A 23,332-nucleotide genomic window follows, 5' to 3' on the forward strand; every position below is an offset into this window, starting at 1 on the left:
ATTCAGGTGGCTCGGCTTAACCACTTCTAAAAATGTATAATGGGTTAATGTATTTTGGGAACCCATTTGAATAGTTGAAGTTTCACAGAGTTGTACAAACTCATACAACGGCTTAATTCAATAACCAGACTAAGCATATTGTGGGAACGTCACCTCTCTATGTCTGTGTTAATAAATATTCAACTTGTGGGCTAAATAGAACTCATTTGAAAATCACTTTTAGAGAATAGCTAGCTAAGGGAAAATGAGAGATGCCAAAGTGAACTGAAGATCATCAGAAACCTCAGATAAACAGTCTGGGTACAATGACCCAGTTTCAGCCTCATTAGCTTGCCAAGAACTTTGTGGGGAAGTGCAATATTTTCCAGGCAGGACCAAAACTTCTTGGCTCTTGAAACGGATGTGTTCTTGGATGAACGAGTTGCTCCAGCATTCTCCGTGAAACTCTTGGGACGGACCAGCGGCCGGTTCCTTTGCATCCTTCCCAAAAGCTGCTAGGACTGCTTGTACAATTTGGCAGCAGCTGCATATCATGGATTAACATTCTGAGATCTGCTGCTCCCACTGGCCAAGGAGCTTGTTCTAGCAACGCTTCCAGAAGATGCTTAAGCTTCCAGAATGTCTATTGTGAAGACATCTCCCAAGCCCTGCCATAATCACCGTCCCGCTTTCAGTACTTATTTAGAGCCAGCATTACGGTAAGTCTATATGAAACAGCAAACGAACAAGGCCGGCTTCCAGAGAGCTCTTCCATGGCGGAGTCCACCTGGCTAGTCCATGAAGTGATGAGTGGCCTATTCCTTCCACCCCTCAGCCACCAGTCAAGGCCAGGCCTGTCTCCTAGCAACTCGGAAGGAGAACCCGCTGATGTCGGCATCTCAGTGCTGAGTATGACTCAAACAATGTGGAATAGAGTCCAAGGGCCATTGCTCAGGATGGGCACCCAGCCAGGGCTGCTACTGCTGTTGCTGCAGTTGTTGGGGAGCAATGGCTATGACCCAGATAGTAAGCAGGGCCTGGGGGGATCTGAGGGAGGTGTGGGAATCTTGCCACGGCTGCCACTCTCTGGCTCCCCCACCCCCGGTGGAAACTTCCCCAACAGTGTCTCCACATCAGTGCTCGCCCTTGTCTTCACGAAGGCTACCTTTGCAGTCCTTTCAGAATTGGGAACTCAGGGGCACAATGTTCAGATAGTTGCACGAAGAACCACACTGTCGCTTCTGTGGGCAGCTGCAGCTTTGCGACTGGCAATGTTTTTGGATTGATGGGCATCTTTGGAATTTGGGACTGCGTTGTGGGCATTCTCACAAAATGGCCCATTCGGAAAATGGCTGATATATCAATGTTGCCATTCAGGAACCCATTTACCTGGAAGAAAAGGTAGAAAATTTCCACCTGTCACTCCTTCAGCTCTCCAGGAGGCTTGCTGTCTTACCAGCACACCCTCCGAAATTCCTATTTTCAAATAATGCTTCTACGGCCCACGTAGGTCACACAGGCAAACTTGTAAATAATCTGCTGCTTTGCTCTGAAGCCTTCCAACTACTCATTTGTTCCTTCAGAAAGATCTAAAATAGTTGGAACAAAGAACCTGAAAAGAAAGTCACATTCAGATAGGGATGTGTGGGGAGAAAGAAGCAGTTGGGAAGATGGCCTCAAGATGGCCTGAGATTTAGACGCAAGTAGAGAATAACAATTTTACTCTGGAAAGCATAAACATTGGAAACAATGCACGTTGGACTGAGATTTCTGGTTTGCCTCCACCGGGGCACTAAATAGTCCACAGGGCTCATGTGAAGGATAGCCAAATGTATCTCAGGCCCTGAGGGCATGTCCCTGTTCACTACCGTGGAAAAGTCCAGCTTTTCTCCTGAAACATCTGTTCTACTTTGAGTAAGACTATTGGTCTACCAAACCAAGCCCAGCTAGCTCAATTGTTCATACTGATTGGCAGTAGGTCTCTGGGATTGCGCCTTGGATCCTGGCCTGCGCTGAACTCAAGGTGAGGGTTAAGAGTGCTCTATGAACACTCGGGTGTGAATGCCAGCATGCCTCCCCAGGGAGTGCTGATCAAATGGGGCCACAGCTCCTCTCAGGTGGCCAACCGAAACCGTCTCATGAACCCTGCTGGCTGAAGTGTTCTGAATGAAATCTCCCACCAGGCCTGCATCCTCTTTGCCATATTTGATATCCTTCTGGAACCAAGCTCCCTGACAAATCTGACCCTGTGAACTGTAAGGCTTTGAACCACAGCCTACTCTGCTTTTGCTCATTGATACTTGCTACCTCTGTTTCCCCTTAGACTGCGGGAAGCGACCCCTGGCTCCTAGTCACAAAAGCAGCGTGCGGGACGTGGGTGGCCTCGACGCCTTGCCCGGAATGTGGCCTTGGGTTGTTAGCATCCAGGTCCTTTCTTCCAAGGGTCCTCAGCACTTTTGTGCTGGGTCCCTTCTTGCTGAGCGGTGGATCCTCACCGCAGCTCATTGCTTCAAGACAAAGAAGAGGTAAGAGACTGGCATCTGAAAGAGCAGTAAATGCCCCTGCAGTGAGGAGGCTTCCTCGGGCTGTCACAGAGGGAGGTGTGTGGAAAGGGAAGGCTGGGGTCACACGACAAACAATGCCCTTCCTTATCTAGCCTGGCCATCATGAGCCTGAGGGTGCTACCTGCTGCCCAGGGATGATAACATGTATGTGCAACTCAACGCACTGGATAGGTTCTACCTGAAGAGCTCCAATGCCAAGGGGTGACTGTCCGATTCAGGTGAACTAGTAGTAAAAGTTGGTTATTTTGGAGAGAGATTTCTGAGGCCACCTGATGTATATATAGCATGTCCAGTGGTGTCATGAAGTAAAACCACCCTAAATGGGCTTCTTCCTAGATCTGTGGAATTTGGGGTTGGGGTAACTGACGGTAGCTACAGTGCTCTTAGAAAAGCCACTTTCTGCAAAGATGGGAGCAGGAAGGAGGAAGGGATGGTATTCGATCTGAGGGTGTCATGCATTCCATATAACCATCGCAACAGGGGGACATAATACAAGTCCATAGTCGATCAAAGTTCCAGTCCCTTAAAATATTTAAAACATGTATGTCTCAAATACACCTGCACTGAATCTGTGGCAATTGCTATACCTCATCCCCTCAGACATCATCCCCTTGCAACATCTGGAGGAGGAGTAGATTCTGGACCAGATGATGTCCAAGGTGTCTTCCCACCCTACAGAGTCCGTAGGATCCGATGCCTTAATCAAAACGATGAAAGTAACATCATGCCACATGCTCCACCTGCTCTGTATGTGGGTGTGATATCAGGACACGTGTACGAAAGGCAGAGTGTGTGGTGTGATGCTGCTCTGGTGATTGTAACCGCCCCCCCCCCCCCGTCTCCCCGAAGATATCTCTGAACCTGTACATCCGATGACTCTGTGAAATCTTCCTGTAGATTTAGAAAAGAAGTCGGATTGGAAAACTATCATTCAGTCCAGACTGAGTGGACCCATTGATAGATATTTTGATATCCTCAAAAACCGCAGACCACAGACATGACTCCCAGGATTAGCAACTCATTCATAACGTTCCCAGTGCTAATCTTACCACACTTCCCTGTTCCATTTGTCCTTCTCCCATCAGCAGTTTGCTTAGTCTTGCAAGTTACCAATTTCCTATTATTGTCCAAAAGGCCACATTTTGGCCAGCTTTGATTTTATTGAATACAATTAAAATTAGCATTAAGACATATTAAAGGTTACTAATAATTTTCCTCTCACAGTTTTGACCATCAGCACCTGGAAAGGGAGATTTCTCTGCTTTCTAAGCTGGTTGAGCCCATGAAGGGGCTGCTGCGGTTTCATGAGTAAACGCATGGACAATACAAAACATGACTTCCACATCTGTTTGGGATATCTCTCTAATAGCTCCATCTAAGGGAATTAATCAAGCCCTCCCCCTGCCCTGGCTGTTTGGCATCCTGCACGCTCTGAAAAATGCTTGGCGGGTTCCATGTTTCCTGATGCACATTTGAGCACTGTTGGTCCCGGTGCAAGCACCTTCATGAAGTTGGAAGTGCTGTTGCTTCTCGGGACTGTGCTGATGACATCCTTCCGGATTTTAACATGCGCTTTACTAGTTCTTACTTGGGCATGAGATGCCCACCTGAGAGTCATAATTTGCATGTGCAGTGGCAGTCAGTTGATGTGTGTCTTTCTTAGGCAGAGTGAAGGATTGGGGGAGCGGACTTTTTGACTGGGGGGCTTTCTTTGAAAACTCTTTTTTTATTTTTTTTTATTTTTTTTTATTTTCAAATTTGTATGCCGCCCATCTCCCCCAACGGGTGACTCTGGGTGGGTCACAATAATAAAAAAGAAAAAACACAGGACTCTCCAAACATGAATATAATCTACAAATAGTTTAAAAACATATATAAAAATGGCCTAAAAACCTCCTATACTTTGGCCCTAAAAAACCTGTAAGATGCTGGGGGGGGACAACCCCTCACTCCGCCAGCCATCTCCACAGGTGCGGGCCCCCCTCTGGCCCCCAGGCCTTCTGGCAGAGCCAGGATTTGATCGCTTTCCTGAAGGCCACGAGGGAGGGGGCACACCGCACCTCAGGCGGCAAGATGTTCCGTAGGGCGGGCGCTGCAGCAGAAAAGGCCTTACGGTCTTATCCTTATGGTCGTATCCTTACTTGCAGATTCTTTAATCCTTGGAGGATTCTGGTGGGTGCCACGTATCTGTCCAATTTACCAGACACTGTACAGCTACATTCTGTGCGCAAACTTGTCCTTCACGAAGATTACAGTCCACGTACCAAGGCCAACAATATTGCACTGATAGAGCTCAACAGGCCGGTCATCTTGGACAACTATGTGCAGCCAGCCTGCTTGCCTCCTGTCACTGTGGGCTCTGAGCCTTCTTTCCAAGACTGCTTCATTATTGGCTGGGGCACTGACATCCAGAACAGTAAGCATGGAGATATGGAGGGTGACATGGGCAGGAACACCCTCAGGGTTCAACTGGAAATGCAGCCATGTATGTGCACAGAGAAGGGCAAACTGAGAGGTGGATGAAAATGTCTGCTGTAGTTCTACTGAGTTCCCACAGATGAAGTTTGCAGGGCTCTTCCACACACCTCTCAGATATGACAAAGTTGGGGTTTATCACAGCTTCTTCCTTCTCTAATTTTGAGAAGCTCCAAAGATGCTGAGATACCTTGGGAACCATGAGGTGTCACATCCACACCCACAACTAAGAGCCACAAAACAAGTTTATGGAGGTTTTCATGTTTTTCCTTAAATGATCAGGCTCTGAACCATGCAGACCTCAGACTTGAAAATGGGGGCAGAGAGGTGCTAAGGAAGGGACAAGGTAGAAGCCAAACTAATCTGTTCCCTTTACTTGGAGGGGTGAAGACCTCTGATGTTCTCCAAGAAAACAGAGTGAATATTCTGGAGACGAAGAAATGCAACAGCAGCCAGTGGTACAACGGGGCCATGAGTCCTCACACCTTCTGTGCTGGATATGAGGAAGGAGGGGTCAACACTTGCCAGGTAAGAAGCAACCGTTACCCTGGTTGGCGATGGCTTTCTCTTAGCAGTCATGTGGTCAACCTCTGGAGTTACAAGGTAGTCAACAGTGTCCACCCATGCACTAAAATACAGTGACATCTACAGTAACCAATCATGCACAGTCAGAGAGCCATGCAAGAGCTCCTTCCAGTCGCAATTCCTAGTGATTTCATGGACACGACCTCTGGGGAGGGCGCAGTGGATCTGCAGGGTGCAGGGGATGGCCTCAGCTCTCTTCCAACTCTATCATTCTACCCCCCTGGGATTTTCCAGGCAATGTGCGAAAATCGTTTTCCGTTGCCTGCTTTGGTGGCCGTTTTTCAATTTCCAGGTGCTTCCATGTCATCTCCCATCAGATCGTAAGTAGGGATGGACGGGCAGGAGCAACCCTGCGGCTCCCGTGGCGCCGAGGGCTCGGTGTGATCAGAGCAATTCTTCCGAGTGGGCTTAGAAACAGACCTGCTTCCCGTGGTTCACTCTTGGCATCCCAGAATTGCATGGTGGCATTTACTGATCCCATTTATATGTTGTCTTTCCACTCAGCCAGATTCTCAGGAGGCTCATGAAACTTTAAAGCCGCATAGGAAGTTTTTTTAAAAGCACATTTAAAAGCCTGGTGGAAAGATGCATTTTAAAGGTTTTTTTGAATGCTGCGGAACAAACTTGGGTCTCCCACAGCACCCAGTCCTATCTCAGCCGGTGAGTCAAGCTGATGGTCAGGACTATCTGAAAGAGATGGGTTTTATGACTGCCTCCTTGGGGCAAAGCACATTCAAATGAAAGAATGTTTCATTTGCTTTGTATGGATTGCTAATCAATCATAAACCTGTTTTGGAATTCTGGAAGCGCTAAGCCTGTTGAATTACTTCCTCTCCTTTTGCTTTTATTCGGAAGGAACCCGGATTCACGCGCTCTGCTCCTCTTGCCCTCCACCAGAGGAGGGGGAGATTGCTGCTCGTGTAAGCAGTTCTCTCTTCTCTCCCTTCTCTCCCTTTTCTGATGTTGAAGTGGAATCAGCAGCTTTTCTGCCTGGCCTAAAAGACGATTGCGGGCACTTGACCAGCACGGGTAGCAGCTGTTTCTGTCCAAAGAAAGTGCCCGGCAATCTTTCTCCGGAATCTGACACCGTATATCAAGGTCCAGAAACCGCAGTGTAAAAGGGAAGAGGTTTGCACACTTAGATCGTGTCTGCTTTCAGAGGACTGTTGGCAGGGAGGGCATAGGATGAGAGCTGCCTTACACTGTCCCCGTGCAAGCTCCACCCCTTTGTATGTGCCCCGTGACCTTGCAGGCGTGTGTGAAAGGGGCGGAATTTCCTTTGCAATGGTGCAACATTTCTTTTGCCATTTGGGTGAACACCTTCAACCCCGCAGGTGCCTCTCTTTGCTGGGAAAGGCTCGGCTGTGGGTCGGTTTAACATTATGGTCCTCCTACTGCTGCCAGGGTTTGCTAAGCCTGGAGTCATGGAACGGGTTCTGTGAGGGCACCCCACTTCTCTGCTAGGCTAGTCACCTAGACCTCAGCCCACATAGGAATTTTCCACGGTGTTTGCTCAATATTGAAATCACTGGTCTCTTTCAAGGCAAATCAATGTACCACGCACAGTGGCAGACCACCCCTCCCAAGGAACGTGGTCGGGTTCTTCTCCCTGGAGATGCCAGGGACTGAACCCGGGTCGTTCGTCAGGTAGAACACAGCCAGGCTTTGGGTTATGCGACGCACCCCCATCTGCCCAAAGCCCACCCAGAGTCTCACAGCCAGCAAGCCGATTCCACCTATATTCCTTCCTGAGGGAATATCCCACGGTCTCTTCCATGGGGCTTCTGCCCAGGACAACCTTCCAGCTTGATTCCTAATTAACGGCGTCTGGACATTTCTTCGGCATCTTTTCCAATGGCGTCCCTTCAAGTGGTAGAACATAATTAGCTTTCGTTATCATCACCATCATCACACACATAGAGTACTTCATACGTAGATAAACACAAAAGCACCAAACTCCACTCGTCAGAATTTTACCAAGATGCTCTTCTCTTCTGCTTTGGACAACATTTTAAAAGCAACCCCTCTTTTCTCAAAACGAATGGCAACTGTAGGGGAAAATGCAGAAGACTTTTTCTGCACGGCACTAATATGTGCCTCACCTCTGGCCCCGCCGAGGCACGCTGAAAGCATCATTGTATTCACCAGTGAACTGGCCTAGCGTGGTTGTGATATACTGTAATGATGCCCTTAGAGAAGCTGGGTGGAAGAGGCAGCTGAAGCTCCGACTTGTGCCAGGAGATAGGCTCCCGAGGTGATGCAGTTACCTAGCAGGGTTTGGTGTGGCGATCGGCTTGGAAAGAGCCCCCAGGTTGACCTCTGGGCCGTTCAGGCAAGACGACTCGGTTTCCCTTCCCCCAAGTGGCGCACTTTCTTTCTTGTTCTTTCCCTCTACAGGGGGACAGCGGGGGACCCTTAATGTGCAAGACATCCCCCACCTCTCCGTTCTACGTGGTTGGGATCACCAGCTGGGGCAAGGGCTGTGGCGAGGGAAGAAATCCAGGAATCTTCACTTCTACTCAGGCCTTCCTTGAATGGATCCATGAGGAAATTGGGAACGTGGAAGATGCCTCTCCAAAAGAGAAAACCCTCACACAGAGGTTGGAATAAAAATAGAGCAATGCCCCCAGCTTTCAAAATTGAGATTTTACAGCTCCTGAAGAAATATTTGGAGGAAGACCCGAGGCCTAGGACCCCAGTTCCTAAGACTGAGTTTCCAGAGGTGGATACCGTCCCTTTGCTCAGGAACGCCCTTCTAGCGGTTCCCAGCACCTCACCTGAAGTGAGCACAGTCCCTTTGCATACAGAAGGCCCTTCGCCATCCTTCAGTCCAGAGATCAATACAGTCCTTTTACCCATAGAACCCCCTCCAGTAGCCCCTGATACTGCTTCCAAGATAGACAGAGTGCTTCTGCCCACCGAACCCTCTTCAGCACCCCCTAGGATGGACATGGCAAATCCTCCTAGATACTCACCTAGCAGAACATGACACCTCTCCAAAGCTTTTCAGAAGGCCAAATTATAATGCTCCCATCTCCGGTGGTTGAAAACCATGAAATGTCTTTCCCCAGAGACAGTGCCAAGTGTCCTTGTGCAGTCTGCATTCATCCAACCTGGAACTCTCTTGAACTGCTAGATGTCTCTGTAGAGGTAATACTCACTTTAGAACCAGTATGCAGTCCTCCAGAATCCGTCCTACAACTCTAACCCCTCCATATATCCCTGCAGATAAACCTTGCTATCTCTAGAGACCTCCCATATCACTTCAGAGGTAAAAGCAAATTTGGATCCTCTGTGTATCACAAGAAGCCCAGTCATACTCCAGAGTTCCCCAATTTGCTGATGCTATATACAGGTGTGTATATAGAAGATGACATTGCAACCCATACAGCTTTCAGAACCAGCTCTATTGGAGGATCCATAAATATCCAAAGCTTTTCACTCTGGAGCACCAACACGCTTGCTCAAATTCCCCATAAATAGTTGCCTAGCTGCCTCTTTCTTGAGTGCTTGTTTACTACTGCAGATTGACCAAACATTCTCCAAAGTCCCCATAGATTCCTTTAGAGGCTGGAATTTGGAAGTTCTAGAGAAACCTCATATTCTTCATGCATCTTCTGGCAGTAAAATTGCATTTGGGAACCTCCAAATACTCTGCCAAATAAAGGCACATGTCCAGGTTCCCGTCTATGCCTGTCCAGACCCAAGACTTTCCCTCCAAGCTCTATGCTCATTTTCCGTGTCCTTTGGCCAAGGCAGTACTTCCACTCTCGATTGCCAGAGGCTATCCTCAAACGGCCAGCTGCATCTGAAGACACATAGGAACAGGTCCCAGCCCTTTCTCCAACTCAAGTATTTGGCCCCAACCTTAGGGGCTGGTGCCCAGAGTTTCCAAGGAGGCAGTGATAGGAAAGAACAGTTGTGATACAGCCTGTGGAAGATGTTCGACTCAGGATGGTCAGGAACAGATCTCTTAATGAGCATCTTGGGACAAAGATGCACCTTTCTGCCCTGGACAGCCCTATAGTAGCACATGTACATCTGAACAGATGATTAGTACATCAGGTGAACAATCTGTCTGCCTTGGCCTCACTTGTTTCCTGATGGCCTTGAGGCTATAAAGTGGCTAACGATGATAAAAAGGGAAGGAGACGTGCTAAGGAGAATCCTGGAAATCCGTTTTCTTCATAGTGCAAGACTTCCAGTGTCTTCATTCCAGTGAGGTGTCAGCCATATTAGTCTTGAGAAAATGTGGTACTTAATTAGACATTTGTGGATCTCATGTGTGACTTAATATGATTCTTTGTTGTTTGAACATTAATTATGCTTCCTTCGGTTGAATAACTGCAGGAAACAGTCTGGGGGGAAGAAAACCAGCTTTGCGATTTTGGTTCTTTTTCTCTTGGAGGAGAAGAGCTACCTGTCTGGTCCAAATGACTGACGTAACGAACATCTTGCAGCAATGAGTGTGAAATACCATTACTTCAGGTCCTTACATGAGGCTCATCTTTTCCAATCTCATGTCCTCCAGATTTAACTGTGCCAGTTGAGAATGATAGGGTATGTCATCCAAAATAGATAGTTGGAAGAGATTTATTAAAAATAGGAAAGGAAAGGAAAGGAAAGGAAAGGAAAGGAAAGGAAAGGAAAGGAAAGGAAAGGAAAGGAAAGGAAAGGAAGCTTGGACTTCTTCTAAGATGGATGAGAAGTCCGCATAATATAATATAAGAATACTGAGTGTATTCTTATGCAGAAGCTTGTCTCAAAGGGAAGGAGGATAAGAAATAAGGAAGGGAGTGAAACAGGACAACAGCAGTTCCTATTTCTTAATCTGCTGAGTTGATCAAAGAAAGAGGGAAGTGGTAGGAAATCAAACCTGGAGAAGAAAAGAGCTTGGGTGTCCCCAGCACACAGCAGGCTGCAACCGAAGGTGATGGCAAGAGAAGATCTGTAGCCTGTTTTGCTGGAAAATGAAGATGAGGAGATTTCACAGCTTTCTTTCTTGCTGCAGAGACAAGGCCTTGCAAATCCAGTTCACAAAGTGGTAGAGCCGGAGACTACCGGAAGGGCCATTTCCCCTTCCTCTCTAAAGCACCTGTTACCAGGTCTTCTGAACAAAAAGATGTTGCCGGAGTGTTCCCTTGCTCTAAACCCAGCCGAGGAGTGCATAATGCCCTGTTCTGCCTTTGCTGTCCTGAGGACCTTGCAGTTTCTCACCAGGCATGAGACTCACCAAGGCCCTGCTTGCTTGAGCTGTCCCAAAGGGCAGAACAAGCTTTTGGATATGTGGGCAATGTAAGGTTTACCCCGTTCCGCTCAGAGAAACTCTCGTGACACGTGTGTCAGCCAAGAAGTTTACTCAAGCGTAACGTTCGTAATTACAGACAAAGCCAGGACTGGCTTGGCACATTTTACAATACAATTTATAGTTCCCCGTTCCCGCACTTAGCCCCTGTTGCTTGGTTACAGATCACCCGCAGCAATCCCCCCATCACTCAAATGGCAGATTCAGTCCAGCTCTTTTGTGTTCTTGATTGCTGTCTCCCGCTGGCGTTGTTGTTGTGGTCGTCGTCGATGGGTCTTTCTTTTGCGCAAAACCGGGAGTTCCCCAATCACGAGCTGATTGCTTGAACTCAAATCCGCAGCTCTCCCCTTTGTCTACAGCGCCCGTGGCAATCTGGCGTTGACACAACGCATCCGCTTGCGGTTTAGTTAAGCGGCGCCAGCTGGCCCGTTAATCAGTTCGCGGTTTCTTTCCTCCCCTTTCCTTGCTAGTGCTCGAGCAGTGAAACTGACTAAGCGCGGCTGGGCAAGTCCCTAGCCGTGCCGTGCCGGCTGACTCTGACAGGCAGAAACACGGCAGGGAGATTTTGTAGGAAACTGTTAAACTGTCTTTGGACGGACTCTTAATTCAGGTGGCTCGGCTTAACCACTTCTAAAAATGTATAATGGGTTAATGTATTTTGGGAACCCATTTGAACAGTTGAAGTTTCAGAGAGTTGTACAAACTCATACAACGGCTTAATTCAATAACCAGACTAAGCATATTATGGGAACGTCACCTCTCTATGTCTGTGTTAATAAATATTCAACTTGTGGGCTAAATAGAACTCATTTGAAAATCACTTTTAGAGAATACCTAGCTAAGGGAAAATGAGAGATGCCAAAGTAAACTGAAGATCATCAGAAACCTCAGATAAACAGTCTGGGTACAATGACCCAGTTTCAGCCTCATTAGCTTGCCAAGAACTTTGTGGGGAAGTGCAATATTTTCCAGGCAGGACCAAAACTTCTTGGCTCTTGAAACGGATGTGTTCTTGGATGAACGAGTTGCTCCAGCATTCTCCGTGAAGCTCTTGGGACGGACCAGCGGCCGGTTCCTTTGCATCCTTCCCAAAAGCTGCTAGGACTGCTTGTACAATTTGGCAGCAGCTGCATATCATGGATTAACATTCTGAGATCTGCTGCTCCCACTGGCCAAGGAGCTTGTTCTAGCAACGCTTCCAGAAGATGCTTAAGCTTCCAGAATGTCTATTGTGAAGACATCTCCCAAGCCCTGCCATAATCACCGTCCCGCTTTCGGTACTTATTTAGAGCCAGCATTACGGTAAGTCTATATGAAACAGCAAACGAACAAGGCCGGCTTCCAGAGAGCTCTTCCATGGCGGAATCCACCTGGCTAGTCCATGAAGTGATGAGTGGCCTATTCCTTCCACCCCTCAGCCACCAGTCAAGGCCAGGCCTGTCTCCTAGCAACTCGGAAGGAGAACCCGCTGATGTCGGCATCTCAGTGCTGAGTATGACTCAAACAATGTGGAATAGAGTCCAAGGGCCGTTGCTCAGGATGGGCACCCAGCCAGGGCTGCTACTGCTGTTGCTGCAGTTGTTGGGGAGCAATGGCTATGACCCAGATAGTAAGCAGGGCCTGGGGGGATCTGAGGGAGGTGTGGGAATCTTGCCACGGCTGCCACTCTCTGGCTCCCCCCCCACCCCCGGTGGAAACTTCCCCAACAGTGTCTCCACATCAGTGCTCGCCCTTGTCTTCACGAAGGCTACCTTTGCAGTCCTTTCAGAATTGGGAACTCAGGGAGCACAATGTTCAGATAGTTGCACGAAGAACCACACTGTCGCTTCTGTGGGCAGCTGCAGCTTTGCGACTGGCAATGTTTTTGGATTGATGGGCATCTTTGGAATTTGGGACTGCGTTGTGGGCATTCTCAAAAAATGGCCCATTCGGAAAATGGCTGATATATCAATGTTGCCATTCAGGAACCCATTTACCTGGAAGAAAAGGTAGAAAATTTCCACCTGTCACTCCTTCAGCTCTCCAGGAGGCTTGCTGTCTTACCAGCACACCCTCCGAAATTCCTATTTTCAAATAATGCTTCTACGGCCCACGTAGGTCACACAGGCAAACTTGTAAATAATCTGCTGCTTTGCTCTGAAGCCTTCCAACTACTCATTTGTTCCTTCAGAAAGATCTAAAATAGTTGGAGCAAAGAACCTGAAAAGAAAGTCACATTCAGATAGGGATGTGTGGGGAGAAAGAAGCAGTTGGGAAGATGGCCTCAAGATGGCCTGAGATTTAGACCCAAGTAGAGAGTAACGATTTTACTCTGGAAAGCATAAACATTGGAAACAATGCACGTTGGACTGAGATTTCTGGTTTGCCTCCACCGGGGCACTAAATAGTCCACAGGGCTCATGTGAAGGATAGCCAAATGTATCTCAGGCCCTGAGGGCATGTACCTGTTCACTACCGTGGAAAGGTCCAGCTTTCTCCTGAAACATCTGTTCTACTTTGAGTAAGACTATTGGTCTACCAAACAAAGCCCAGCTAGCTCAATTGTTCATACTGACTGGCAGCAGGTCTCTGGGATTGCGCCTTGGATCCTGGCCTGTGCTCAACTCAAGGTGAGGGCTAAGAGTGCTCTATGAACACTCGGGTGTGAATGCCAGCACGCCTCCCCAGGGAGTGCTGATCAAATGGGGCCACAGCTCCTCTCAGGTGGCCAACCGAAACCGTCTCATGAACCCTGCTGGCTGAAGTGTTCTGAATGAAATCTCCCACCAGGCCTGTATCCTCTTTGCCATATTTGATATCCTTCTGGAACCAAGCTCCCTGACAACTCTGACCCTGTGAACTGTAAGGCTTTGAACCACAGCCTACTCTGCTTTTGCTCATTGATACTTGCTACCTCTGTTTCCCCTTAGACTGTGGGAAGCGACCCCTGGCTCCTAGCCACAAAAGCAGCGTGCGGGACGTGGGTGGCCTCGACGGCTTGCCCGGAATGTGGCCTTGGGTTGTCAGCATCCAGGTCCTTTCTTCCAAGGGTCCTCGGCACTTTTGTGCTGGGTCCCTTCTTGCTGAGCGGTGGATCCTCACTGCAGCTCATTGCTTCAAGACAAAGAAGAGGTAAGAGACTGGCATCTGAAAGAGCAGTAAATGCCCCTGCAGTGAGGAGGCTTCCTCGGGCTGTCACAGAGGGAGGTGTGTGGAAAGGGAAGGCTGGGGTCACACGACGAACAATGCCCTTCCTTATCTAGCCTGGCCATCATGAGCCTGAGGGTGCTACCTGCTGCCCAGGGATGATAACATGTATGTGCAACTCAACACACTGGATAGGTTGTACCTGAAGAGCTCCAATGCCAAGGGGTGACTGTCCGATTCAGGTGAACTAGTAGTAAAAGTTGGTTATTTTGGAGAGAGATTTCTGAGGCCACCTGATGTATATATAGCATGTCCAGTGGTGTCATGAAGTAAAACCACCCTAAATGGGCTTCTTCCTAGATCTGTGGAATTTGGGGTTGGGGTAACTGACGGTAGCTACAGTGCTCTTAGAAAAGCCACTTTCTGCAAAGATGGGAGCAGAAAGGAGGAAGGGATGGTATTCGATCTGAGGGTGTCATGCATTCCATATAACCATCGAAAAAGGGGGACATAATACAAGTGGATAGTCGATCAAAGTTCCAGTCCCTTAAAAATATTTAAAACATGTATGTCTCAAATACACCTGCACTGAATCTGTGGCAATTGCTATACCTCATCCCCTCAGACATCATCCCCTTGCAACATCTGGAGGAGGAGTAGATTCTGGACCAGATGATGTCCAAGGTGTCTTCCCACCCCACAGAGCACGTAGGATCCGATGCCTTAATCAAAACGATGAAAGTAACATCATGCCACACGCTCCACCTGCTCTGTATGTGGGTGTGATATCAGGACATGTGTACGAAAGGCAGAGCGTGTGGTGTGATGCTGCTTTGGTGATTTTCACCCCCCGTCCCCCGTCTCCCCGAAGATATCTCTGAACCTGTACATCTGATGACTCTGTGAAATCTTGCTGTAGATTTAGAAAAGAAGTCGGATTGGAAAACTATCATTCATTCCAGACTGAGTGGACCCATTGATAGATCTCTGGACTGAGCCAAGTCATATCATTGTTTAGTCCCTAGAAACAGTCTGGAGTAAAAGCCTGGAGTGAAATCTGGCAGACAAGAAGCAACTCTTTTGCCTCCCTTCTTGCTGAACAGCCAGCCAACAAAGATGATAGATAGATAGATAGATAGATAGATAGATAGATAGATAGATAGATAGATAGATAGATAGAAAGATAGATATACAGATAGATAGATAGATATACAGATAGATAGATATATAGATAGTTTCACAAGGGGGCAAAATAACTCACAGGGCATATTGACATTAAAATACTGGCTGTGTCCAAGGAGAAGCCAGACTGCCACTTTTAATGAATGCTTGAATTTGATTCCAACTCTGGTATTCTGCGAAATTGTTTGTTCTGCTTTAAGAATCCCTTGGTCTAGAAAAGCAGCTTGAAAGTATTCCTCTAAAATAAATATATTTTAGAGATTGGGCAAAGCTGCTTCTTGGATTGTTTTGAGAGTGATCAGGGCAGCTGGTTTTTGAGGCTTTTGTTCTGTCAGGGGAAAAACCTCTTTAAACACGGGAGACAGACACACCATAACATAAGCCACTTCAAAGTTCTAAGTCTTTATTAAATGTTAGTTCAACAAGCAAATATAAATTCCATCAAGAACAGACAAGGTACTCACTTAGATTCACATTGCAATGAGGACCAGCACCAGCAAGCGGTCAGGGAAGACAGCTTGGCCGAGTGGCCACGACCCCCTCTTTGCAATCCTTTTTATCCTCAAAAACCGCAGACCACAGACATGACTCCCAGGATTAGCAACTCATTCATAACGTTCCCAGTGCTAATCTTACCGCACTTCCCTGTTCCATTTGTCCTTTTCCCATCAGCAGTTTGCTTAGTCTTGCAAGTTACCAATTTCCTATTATTGCCCAAAAGGCCACATTTTGGCTAGCTTTGATTTTATTGAATACAATTAAAATTAGCATTAAGACATATTAAAGGTTACTAATAACTTTCCTCTCACAGTTTTGACCATCAGCACCTGGAAAGGGAGATTTCTCTGCTTTCTAAGCTGGTTGAGCCCATGAAGGGGCTGCTGCGGTTTCATGAGTAAACGCATGGACAATACAAAACATGACTTCCACATCTGTTTGGGATATCTCTCTAATAGCTCCATCTAAGGGAATTAATCAAGCCCTCCCCCTGCCCTGGCTGTTTGGCATCCTGCACGCTCTGAAAAATGCTTGGCGGGTTCCATGTTTCCTGATGCACATTTGAGCACTGTTGGTCCCGGTGCAAGCACCTTCATGAAGTTGGAAGTGCTGTTGCTTCTCGGGACTGTGCTGATGACATCCTTCCGGATTTTAACATGCGCTTTACTAGTTCTTACTTGGGCGTGAGATGCCCACCTGAGAGTCATAATTTGCATGTGCAGTGGCAGTCAGTTGATGTGTGTCTTTCTTAGGCAGAGTGAAGGATTGGGGGAGCGGACTTTTTGACTGGGGGGCTTTCTTTGAAAACTCTTTTTTTATTTTTTTTTATTTTTATTTATTTTCAAATTTGTATGCCGCCCATCTCCCCCAACGGGTGACTCTGGGCGGGTCAAAATAATAAAAAAGAAAAAACACAGGACTCTCCAAACATGAACACAATCTATAATAAGTTTAAAAACATATATAAAAATGGCCTAAAAACCTCCTATACTTTGGCCCTAAAAAACCTGTAAGATGCTGGGGGGGACAGCCCCTCACTCCGCCAGCCATCTCCACAGGTGCGGGCCCCCCTCTGGCCCCCAGGCTTTCTGGCAGAGCCAGGATTTGATCGCTTTCCTGAAGGCCACGAGGGAGGGGGCACACCGCACCTCAGGCGGCAAGATGTTCCGTAGGGCGGGCGCTGCAGCAGAAAAGGCCTTATGGTCTTATCCTTATGGTCTTATCCTTACTTGCAGATTCTTTAATCCTTGGAGGATTCTGGTGGGTGCCACGTATCTGTCCAATTTACCAGACACTGTACAGCTACATTCTGTGCGCAAACTTGTCCTTCACGAAGATTACAGTCCACGTACCAAGGCCAACAATATTGCACTGATAGAGCTCAACAGGCCGGTCATCTTGGACAACTATGTGCAGCCAGCCTGCTTGCCTCCTGTCACTGTGGGCTCTGAGCCTTCTTTCCAAGACTGCTTCATTATTGGCTGGGGCACTGACATCCAGAACAGTAAGCATGGAGATATGGAGGGTGACATGGGCAGGAACACCCTCAGGGTTCAACTGGAAATGCAGCCATGTATGTGCACAGAGAAGGGCAAACTGAGAGGTGGATGAAAATGTCTGCTGTACTTCTACTGAGTTCCCACAGATGAAGTTTGCAGGGCTCTTCCACACACCTCTCAGATATGACAAAGTTGGGGTTTATCACAGCTTCTTCCTTCTCTAATTTTGAGAAGCTCCAAAGATGCTGAGATACCTTGGGAACCATGAGGTGTCACATCCACACCCACAACTAAGAGCCACAAAACAAGTTTATGGAGGTTTTCATGTTTTTCCTTAAATGATCAGGCTCTGAACCATGCAGACCTCAGACTTGAAAATGGGGGCAGAGAGGTGCTAAGGAAGGGACAAGGTAGAAGCCAAACTAATCTGTTCCCTTTACTTGGAGGGGTGAAGACCTCTGATGTTCTCCAAGAAAACAGAGTGAATATTCTGGAGATGAAGAAATGCAACAGCAGCCAGTGGTACAACGGGGCCATGAGTCCTCACACCTTCTGTGCTGGAAATGAGGAAGGAGGGGTCAACACTTGCCAGGTAAGAAGCAACCGTTACCCTGGTTGGCAATGGCTTTCTCTTAGCAGTCATGTGGTCAACCTCTGGAGTTACAAGGTAGCCAACAGTGTCCACCCATGCACTAAAATACAGTGACATCTACAGTAACCAATCATGCACAGTCAGAGAGCCATGCAAGAGCTCCTTCCAGTCGCAATTCCTAGTGATTTCATGGACACGACCTCTGGGGAGGGCACAGTGGATCTGCAGGGTGCAGGGGATGGCCTCAGCTCTCTTCCAACTCTATCGTTCTACTCCCCTGGGATTTTCCAGGCAATGTGCGAAAATCGTTTTCCGTTGCCTGCTTTGGTGGCCATTTTTCAACTTCCAGGTGCTTCCATGTCATCTCCCATCAGATCGTAAGTAGGGATGGACGGGCAGGAGCAACCCTGCGGCTCCCATGGCGCCGAGGGCTCGGTGTGATCAGAGCAACGCTTCCGAGTGGGCTTAGAAACGGACTCGCCTCCCTTGGTTCACTCTTGGCATCCCAGAATTGCACGGTGGCATTTACTGATCCCATTTATATGTTGTCTTTCCACTCAGCCAGATTCTCAGGAGGCTCATGAAACTTTAAAGCCGCATAGGAAGTTTTTTTAAAAGCACATTTAAAAACTTGGTGGAAAGATGCATTTTAAAGGTTTTTTTGAATGCTGCAGAACAAATTTGGGTCTCCCACAGCACCCAGTCCTATCTCAGCCGGTGAGTCAAGCTGATGGTCAGGGCTATCTGAAAGAGATGGGTTTTATGACTGCCTCCTTGGGGCAAAGCACATTCAAATGAAAGAATGTTTCATTTGCTTTGTATGGATTGCTAATCAATCATAAACCTGTTTTGGAATTCTGGAAGCGCTAAGCCTGTTGAATTACTTCCTCTCCTTTTGCTTTTATTCGGAAGGAACCCGGATTCACGCGCTCTGCTCCTCTTGCCCTCCACCAGAGGAGGGGGAGATTGCTGCTCGTGTAAGCAGTTCTCTCTTCTCTCCCTTCTTTCCCTTTTCTGATGTTGAGGTGGAATCAGCAGCTTTTCTGCCTGGCCTAAAAGACAATTGCGGGCACTTGACCAGCACGGGTAGCAGCTGTTTCTGTCCAAAGAAAGTGCCCGGCAATCTTTCTCCGGAATCTGACACCGTATATCAAGGTCCAGAAACCGCAGTGTAAAAGGGAAGAGGTTTGCACACTTAGATTGTGTCTGCTTTCAGAGGACTGTTGGGGGGGAGGGCATAGGATGAGAGCTGCCTTACACTGTCCCCGTGCAAGCTCCACCCCTTTGTATGTGCCCCGTGACCTTGCAGGCGTGTGTGAAAGGGGCAGAACTTCCTTTGCAATGGTGCAACATTTCTTTTGCCATTTGGGTGAACACCTTCAACCCCGCAGGTGCCTCTCTTTGCTGGGAAAGGCTCGGCTGTGGGTCGGTTTAACATTATGGTCCTCCTACTGCTGCCAGGGTTTGCTAAGCCTGGAGTCATGGAACGGGTTCTGTGAGGGCACCCCACTTCTCTGCTAGGCTAGTCACCTAGACCTCAGCCCACATAGGAATTTTCCACGGTGTTTGCTCACTATTGAAATCACTGGTCTCTTTCAAGGCAAATCAATGTACCACGCACAGTGGCAGACCACCCCTCCCAAGGAACGTGGTCGGGTTCTTCTCCCTGGAGATGCCAGGGACTGAACCCGGGTCGTTCGTCAGGTAGAACACAGCCAGGCTTTGGGTTATGCGACGCACCCCCATCTGCCCAAAGCCCACCCAGAGTCTCACAGCCAGCAAGCCGATTCCACCTATATTCCTTCCTGAGGGAATATCCCACGGTCTCTTCCATGGGGCTTCTGCCCAGGACAACCTTCCAGCTTGATTCCTAATTAACGGCGTCTGGACATTTCTTCGGCATCTTTTCCAATGGCGTCCCTTCAAGTGGTAGAACATAATTAGCTTTCGTTATCATCACCATCATCACACACATAGAGTACTTCATACGTAGATAAACACAAAAGCACCAAACTCCACTCGTCAGAATTTTACCAAGATGCTCTTCTCTTCTGCTTTGGACAACATTTTAAAAGCAACCCCTCTTTTCTCAAAACGAATGGCAACTGTAGGGGAAAATGCAGAAGACTTTTTCTGCACGGCACTAATATGTGCCTCACCTCTGGCCCCGCCGAGGCACGCTGAAAGCATCATTGTATTCACCAGTGAACTGGCCTAGCGTGGTTGTGATATACTGTAATGATGCCCTTAGAGAAGCTGGGTGGAAGAGGCAGCTGAAGCTCCGACTTGTGCCAGGAGATAGGCTCCCGAGGTGATGCAGTTACCTAGCAGGGTTTGGTGCTGGCGATCGGCTTGGAAAGAGCCCCCAGGTTGACCTCTGGACCGTTCAGGCAAGACGACTCGGTTTCCCTTCCCCCAAGTGGGGCACTTTCTTTCTTGTTCTTTCTCTCTACAGGGGGACAGCGGGGGACCCTTAATGTGCAAGACATCCCCCACCTCTCCGTTCTACGTGGTTGGGATCACCAGCTGGGGCAAGGGCTGTGGCGAGGGAAGAAATCCAGGAATCTTCACTTCTACTCAGGCCTTCCTTGAATGGATCCTGGCAAAGATGGGGAACACTGAAGTGGAAAAGCTTTCAGAAAAGAAACATCTAGCGGTGCATGGAAGTGAGGACCCAGTAATGCTCCAATCAATGAAAACAGTGACGCCAGCAGACCATTTGGGTGTGAATATAGTTCTTCTGCCCCCAGCATTGTCCGTGACATCCCCCAACTCCCCTACAAACCTGGACACACACTCTTTGACCACAGGTAGCCAGACAGGTACTCCTAATATTTCTGTTAAAATGAACATATTTCCTCCGACCATTGATGATTTTCTAGTAGACAATAGCACTACTGGAAAAGATACAATGACTCCTCCATGCCCATGAGTAGTCTTTCAGGAGCCCTTGATACTTCTCCAGAAGTGGACACCATATCTTTGTCTACCAATCCCTCTCTAGCAGCCTCTGATACCCTTCTACTGATAGGCATATTTCCTTTGTCCACAGATAAGTCTTCAGCAGCTCTTACAGATCCTTCAGAGAAGGACACAGTCTCTCTAGGAAGCAACAGAGTGCCTCTGCCAACAGATCCTCCTCCAGCTGACACTGTTTCAGAGGTGTCCACGGTCCCTCTGCCAACAGATGCTCCTCCAGCTGATTCAGAGGTGCTCATGGTCCCTCTGCCAACAGATGCTCCTCCAGCTGATTCAGAGGTGCCCACGGTCCCTGTGCCAACAGATGCTCCTCCAGCTGATTCAGAGGTCCCCACGGTTCCTCTGCCAACAGTTGCTCCTCCAGCTGATTCAGAGGTGCCCACGGTCCCTCTGCCAACAGATGCTCCTCCAGTTGACACTGATTCAGCCCATAACACTCCAGAGGGAGATACATTTTTATTGCCCATGGGTGTTTCTTCTGGATCCATGGACTTTTCTCCAAAACCTTCTATCGAACTGAGTTATAACAAAGACCATCCCCAATTGTCTGAAACAATTTTGGAATATCCATCCATTGCATCGTATCAATCAATTTCAGTAGGTTCACTTCCATATACTGAACCACCATATCTACCTATAGAACAGCCGGTCACCTTAGAACCACCATACATTCCTCAGGAAACAGCCCGTACACCTTTAGACCCTCCATATATTCCAAAAGAAATAACTCCCACAAATCCAGAGCCCCCATACCTCCTTCCAGAATTGACAGTAACTCTGGAGCCTCCATATATTGCTGGGCTGAAGCTTACATCTCTCTCTCTAAAACCAAGAGATGCAACAAATCCATACAGCTTTTCAGAATTCCAAAATAGCCTTCCCAAACCATCTATGACAACAGATCTCCTGGATAAACCTCTGAAGGGAAAGGTCACTCTGGATCTTCCATATATCCTGCAAGAGTCCCGAATCATACTACAACTCCCACATATCCCTCCAGAAAACCCTATTGTGATAGAACCTCCATACATTCCCCCAGAAGCACCAGTCACTGTTCAGGAACAATACACCCCCCAAGAAACAGATCCCAATTTGGAACACCCATATCCGCTCTCAGATTCATCCTCTATGTTGGAAACCCTACGCACACATTCAGGCAAAATTCAAGTTCCGGAATTTCCATTACCATCTTTGGGTTCACCACATTCTTCCCCAAAATCTTCTACATATATCCTCCTAGAGAAATTTGCTCAGCTGAAAAGCACCTATGCAGATTCTTCATACAGTCATCCAGAAACTTTATACTTCCCTCCCAACACAGCAATGCCCCTTGAGCATCACTATACTTCTCAGCCCCCATACAATCCCCTCAATACAGCAATGCCCCTTGAGCATCACTATACTTCTTCTCAGTCCCCATACAGTCCCCTCAATGCAGCAATGCCTCTTAAGCATCAATATATGCCCCCAGAGACCCAATCTAGTTACCCCAAGGATCAATACATCCCTCCCAAAGCACCCGATTCTTCAGAGTGGAAATCTACTCACGTATTCCTATCTCACTTTATGAAGACAGCTGCAGATCTGGAGGACTTGTCTATTCCCCCAAAGAACCCTCATCCTCCTGAATGTCCATATGAGCATTTTCACTCTATTCAGTGCCGTAATACTGGTCCAGATCCACCATATATCCTTTCCAAAATCATGTCTCCAACTCTTGATTCAGTTGTTCCTGAGAAGCAACCAGATGTTCTTCCAGAAAGACATCATCCTGTGGAACTCCTGTACACTCTTCCAGAAAAAACAGTTCCACCAGAGAAACTTCCTGATGAGAACAAAGATACTTCATCAGACACTCCATACATGCCTTCAAAAAACCCCTATATTCCTCCAAAGGTAACAGCTGTTCCAGAATACACATATGGGCTTCCTGAGAAGCCTCGTCCTTTTGATCACCTCAGTATTCTCCCTGAGCCTCTACAAGCTTCACCTAACCCTCCAAAGATCACAACTTCTGTGGCGCACCCTTACATTCAGCTAGAGAAATCTAACTCAGAGACTCCTTCAGAGGTATATGTCCCTCTGGAGCATCCCTACATTGCTCCAAATGGGGCAGAAGTCCCAAATAAGCCTCCAGAGATAGTAGTTCCTCCTCTGGAGCAGTCCTTTATTCAAGAGAAATCTCACTTTTGAGAGCTCTCTCACTCCTCCTGAATTTCCAAACAATCCTCCCAGTATGGCATTGCCTCTTCAGGATCAATATGTTCAGGAACCTCCAAATATCCTCCCAGCAGTAACTGTCCCTCTGAAGGATTTGGACATTCTCCAAGAAAAATTTCTATCTCTTAAGCCCTCTTATATTCCTCCACCAAATGTTTTGGCTGCAGGCCTCTCTCCAGAGACAACTATTCCTATGGAACATCCGGATGCTGCTCTCAAGTCTTCACATTCAGAGACCGCGTATAACTTTCCAGGAATAGCTGTCCCTGCATATAGTCCCTCCCAGAAGACTACCCTCACTGCTCTCCCATACATTCCTCCAGAACCC

General features: G+C 47.7%; 1 protein-coding gene across 1 annotated transcript; it reads left to right on the forward strand.

The window, feature by feature from the left end:
• The first annotated feature begins 508 nt into the window (after nucleotides 1–508).
• Nucleotides 509–22,977, forward strand: LOC148215988 (uncharacterized). The gene is made up of 7 exons (XM_088141524.1): nucleotides 509–1,005; nucleotides 2,303–2,504; nucleotides 4,691–4,959; nucleotides 5,401–5,546; nucleotides 20,261–20,471; nucleotides 20,858–21,159; nucleotides 22,444–22,977. Exons 1-7 carry the CDS (start codon nucleotides 753–755, stop codon nucleotides 22,975–22,977), a joined length of 1,917 nt encoding a protein of 638 aa, XP_087997650.1. The 5' UTR covers nucleotides 509–752.
• Nucleotides 22,978–23,332: the final 355 nt, after the last annotated feature.

The sequence above is a fragment of the Python bivittatus genome, unplaced genomic scaffold (assembly GCF_059951505.1).
Source record: "Python bivittatus isolate LINGU-HERP-01145 unplaced genomic scaffold, Pbiv_v1 ctg000330_np1212, whole genome shotgun sequence".
NCBI lineage: Eukaryota > Metazoa > Chordata > Lepidosauria > Squamata > Pythonidae > Python > Python bivittatus.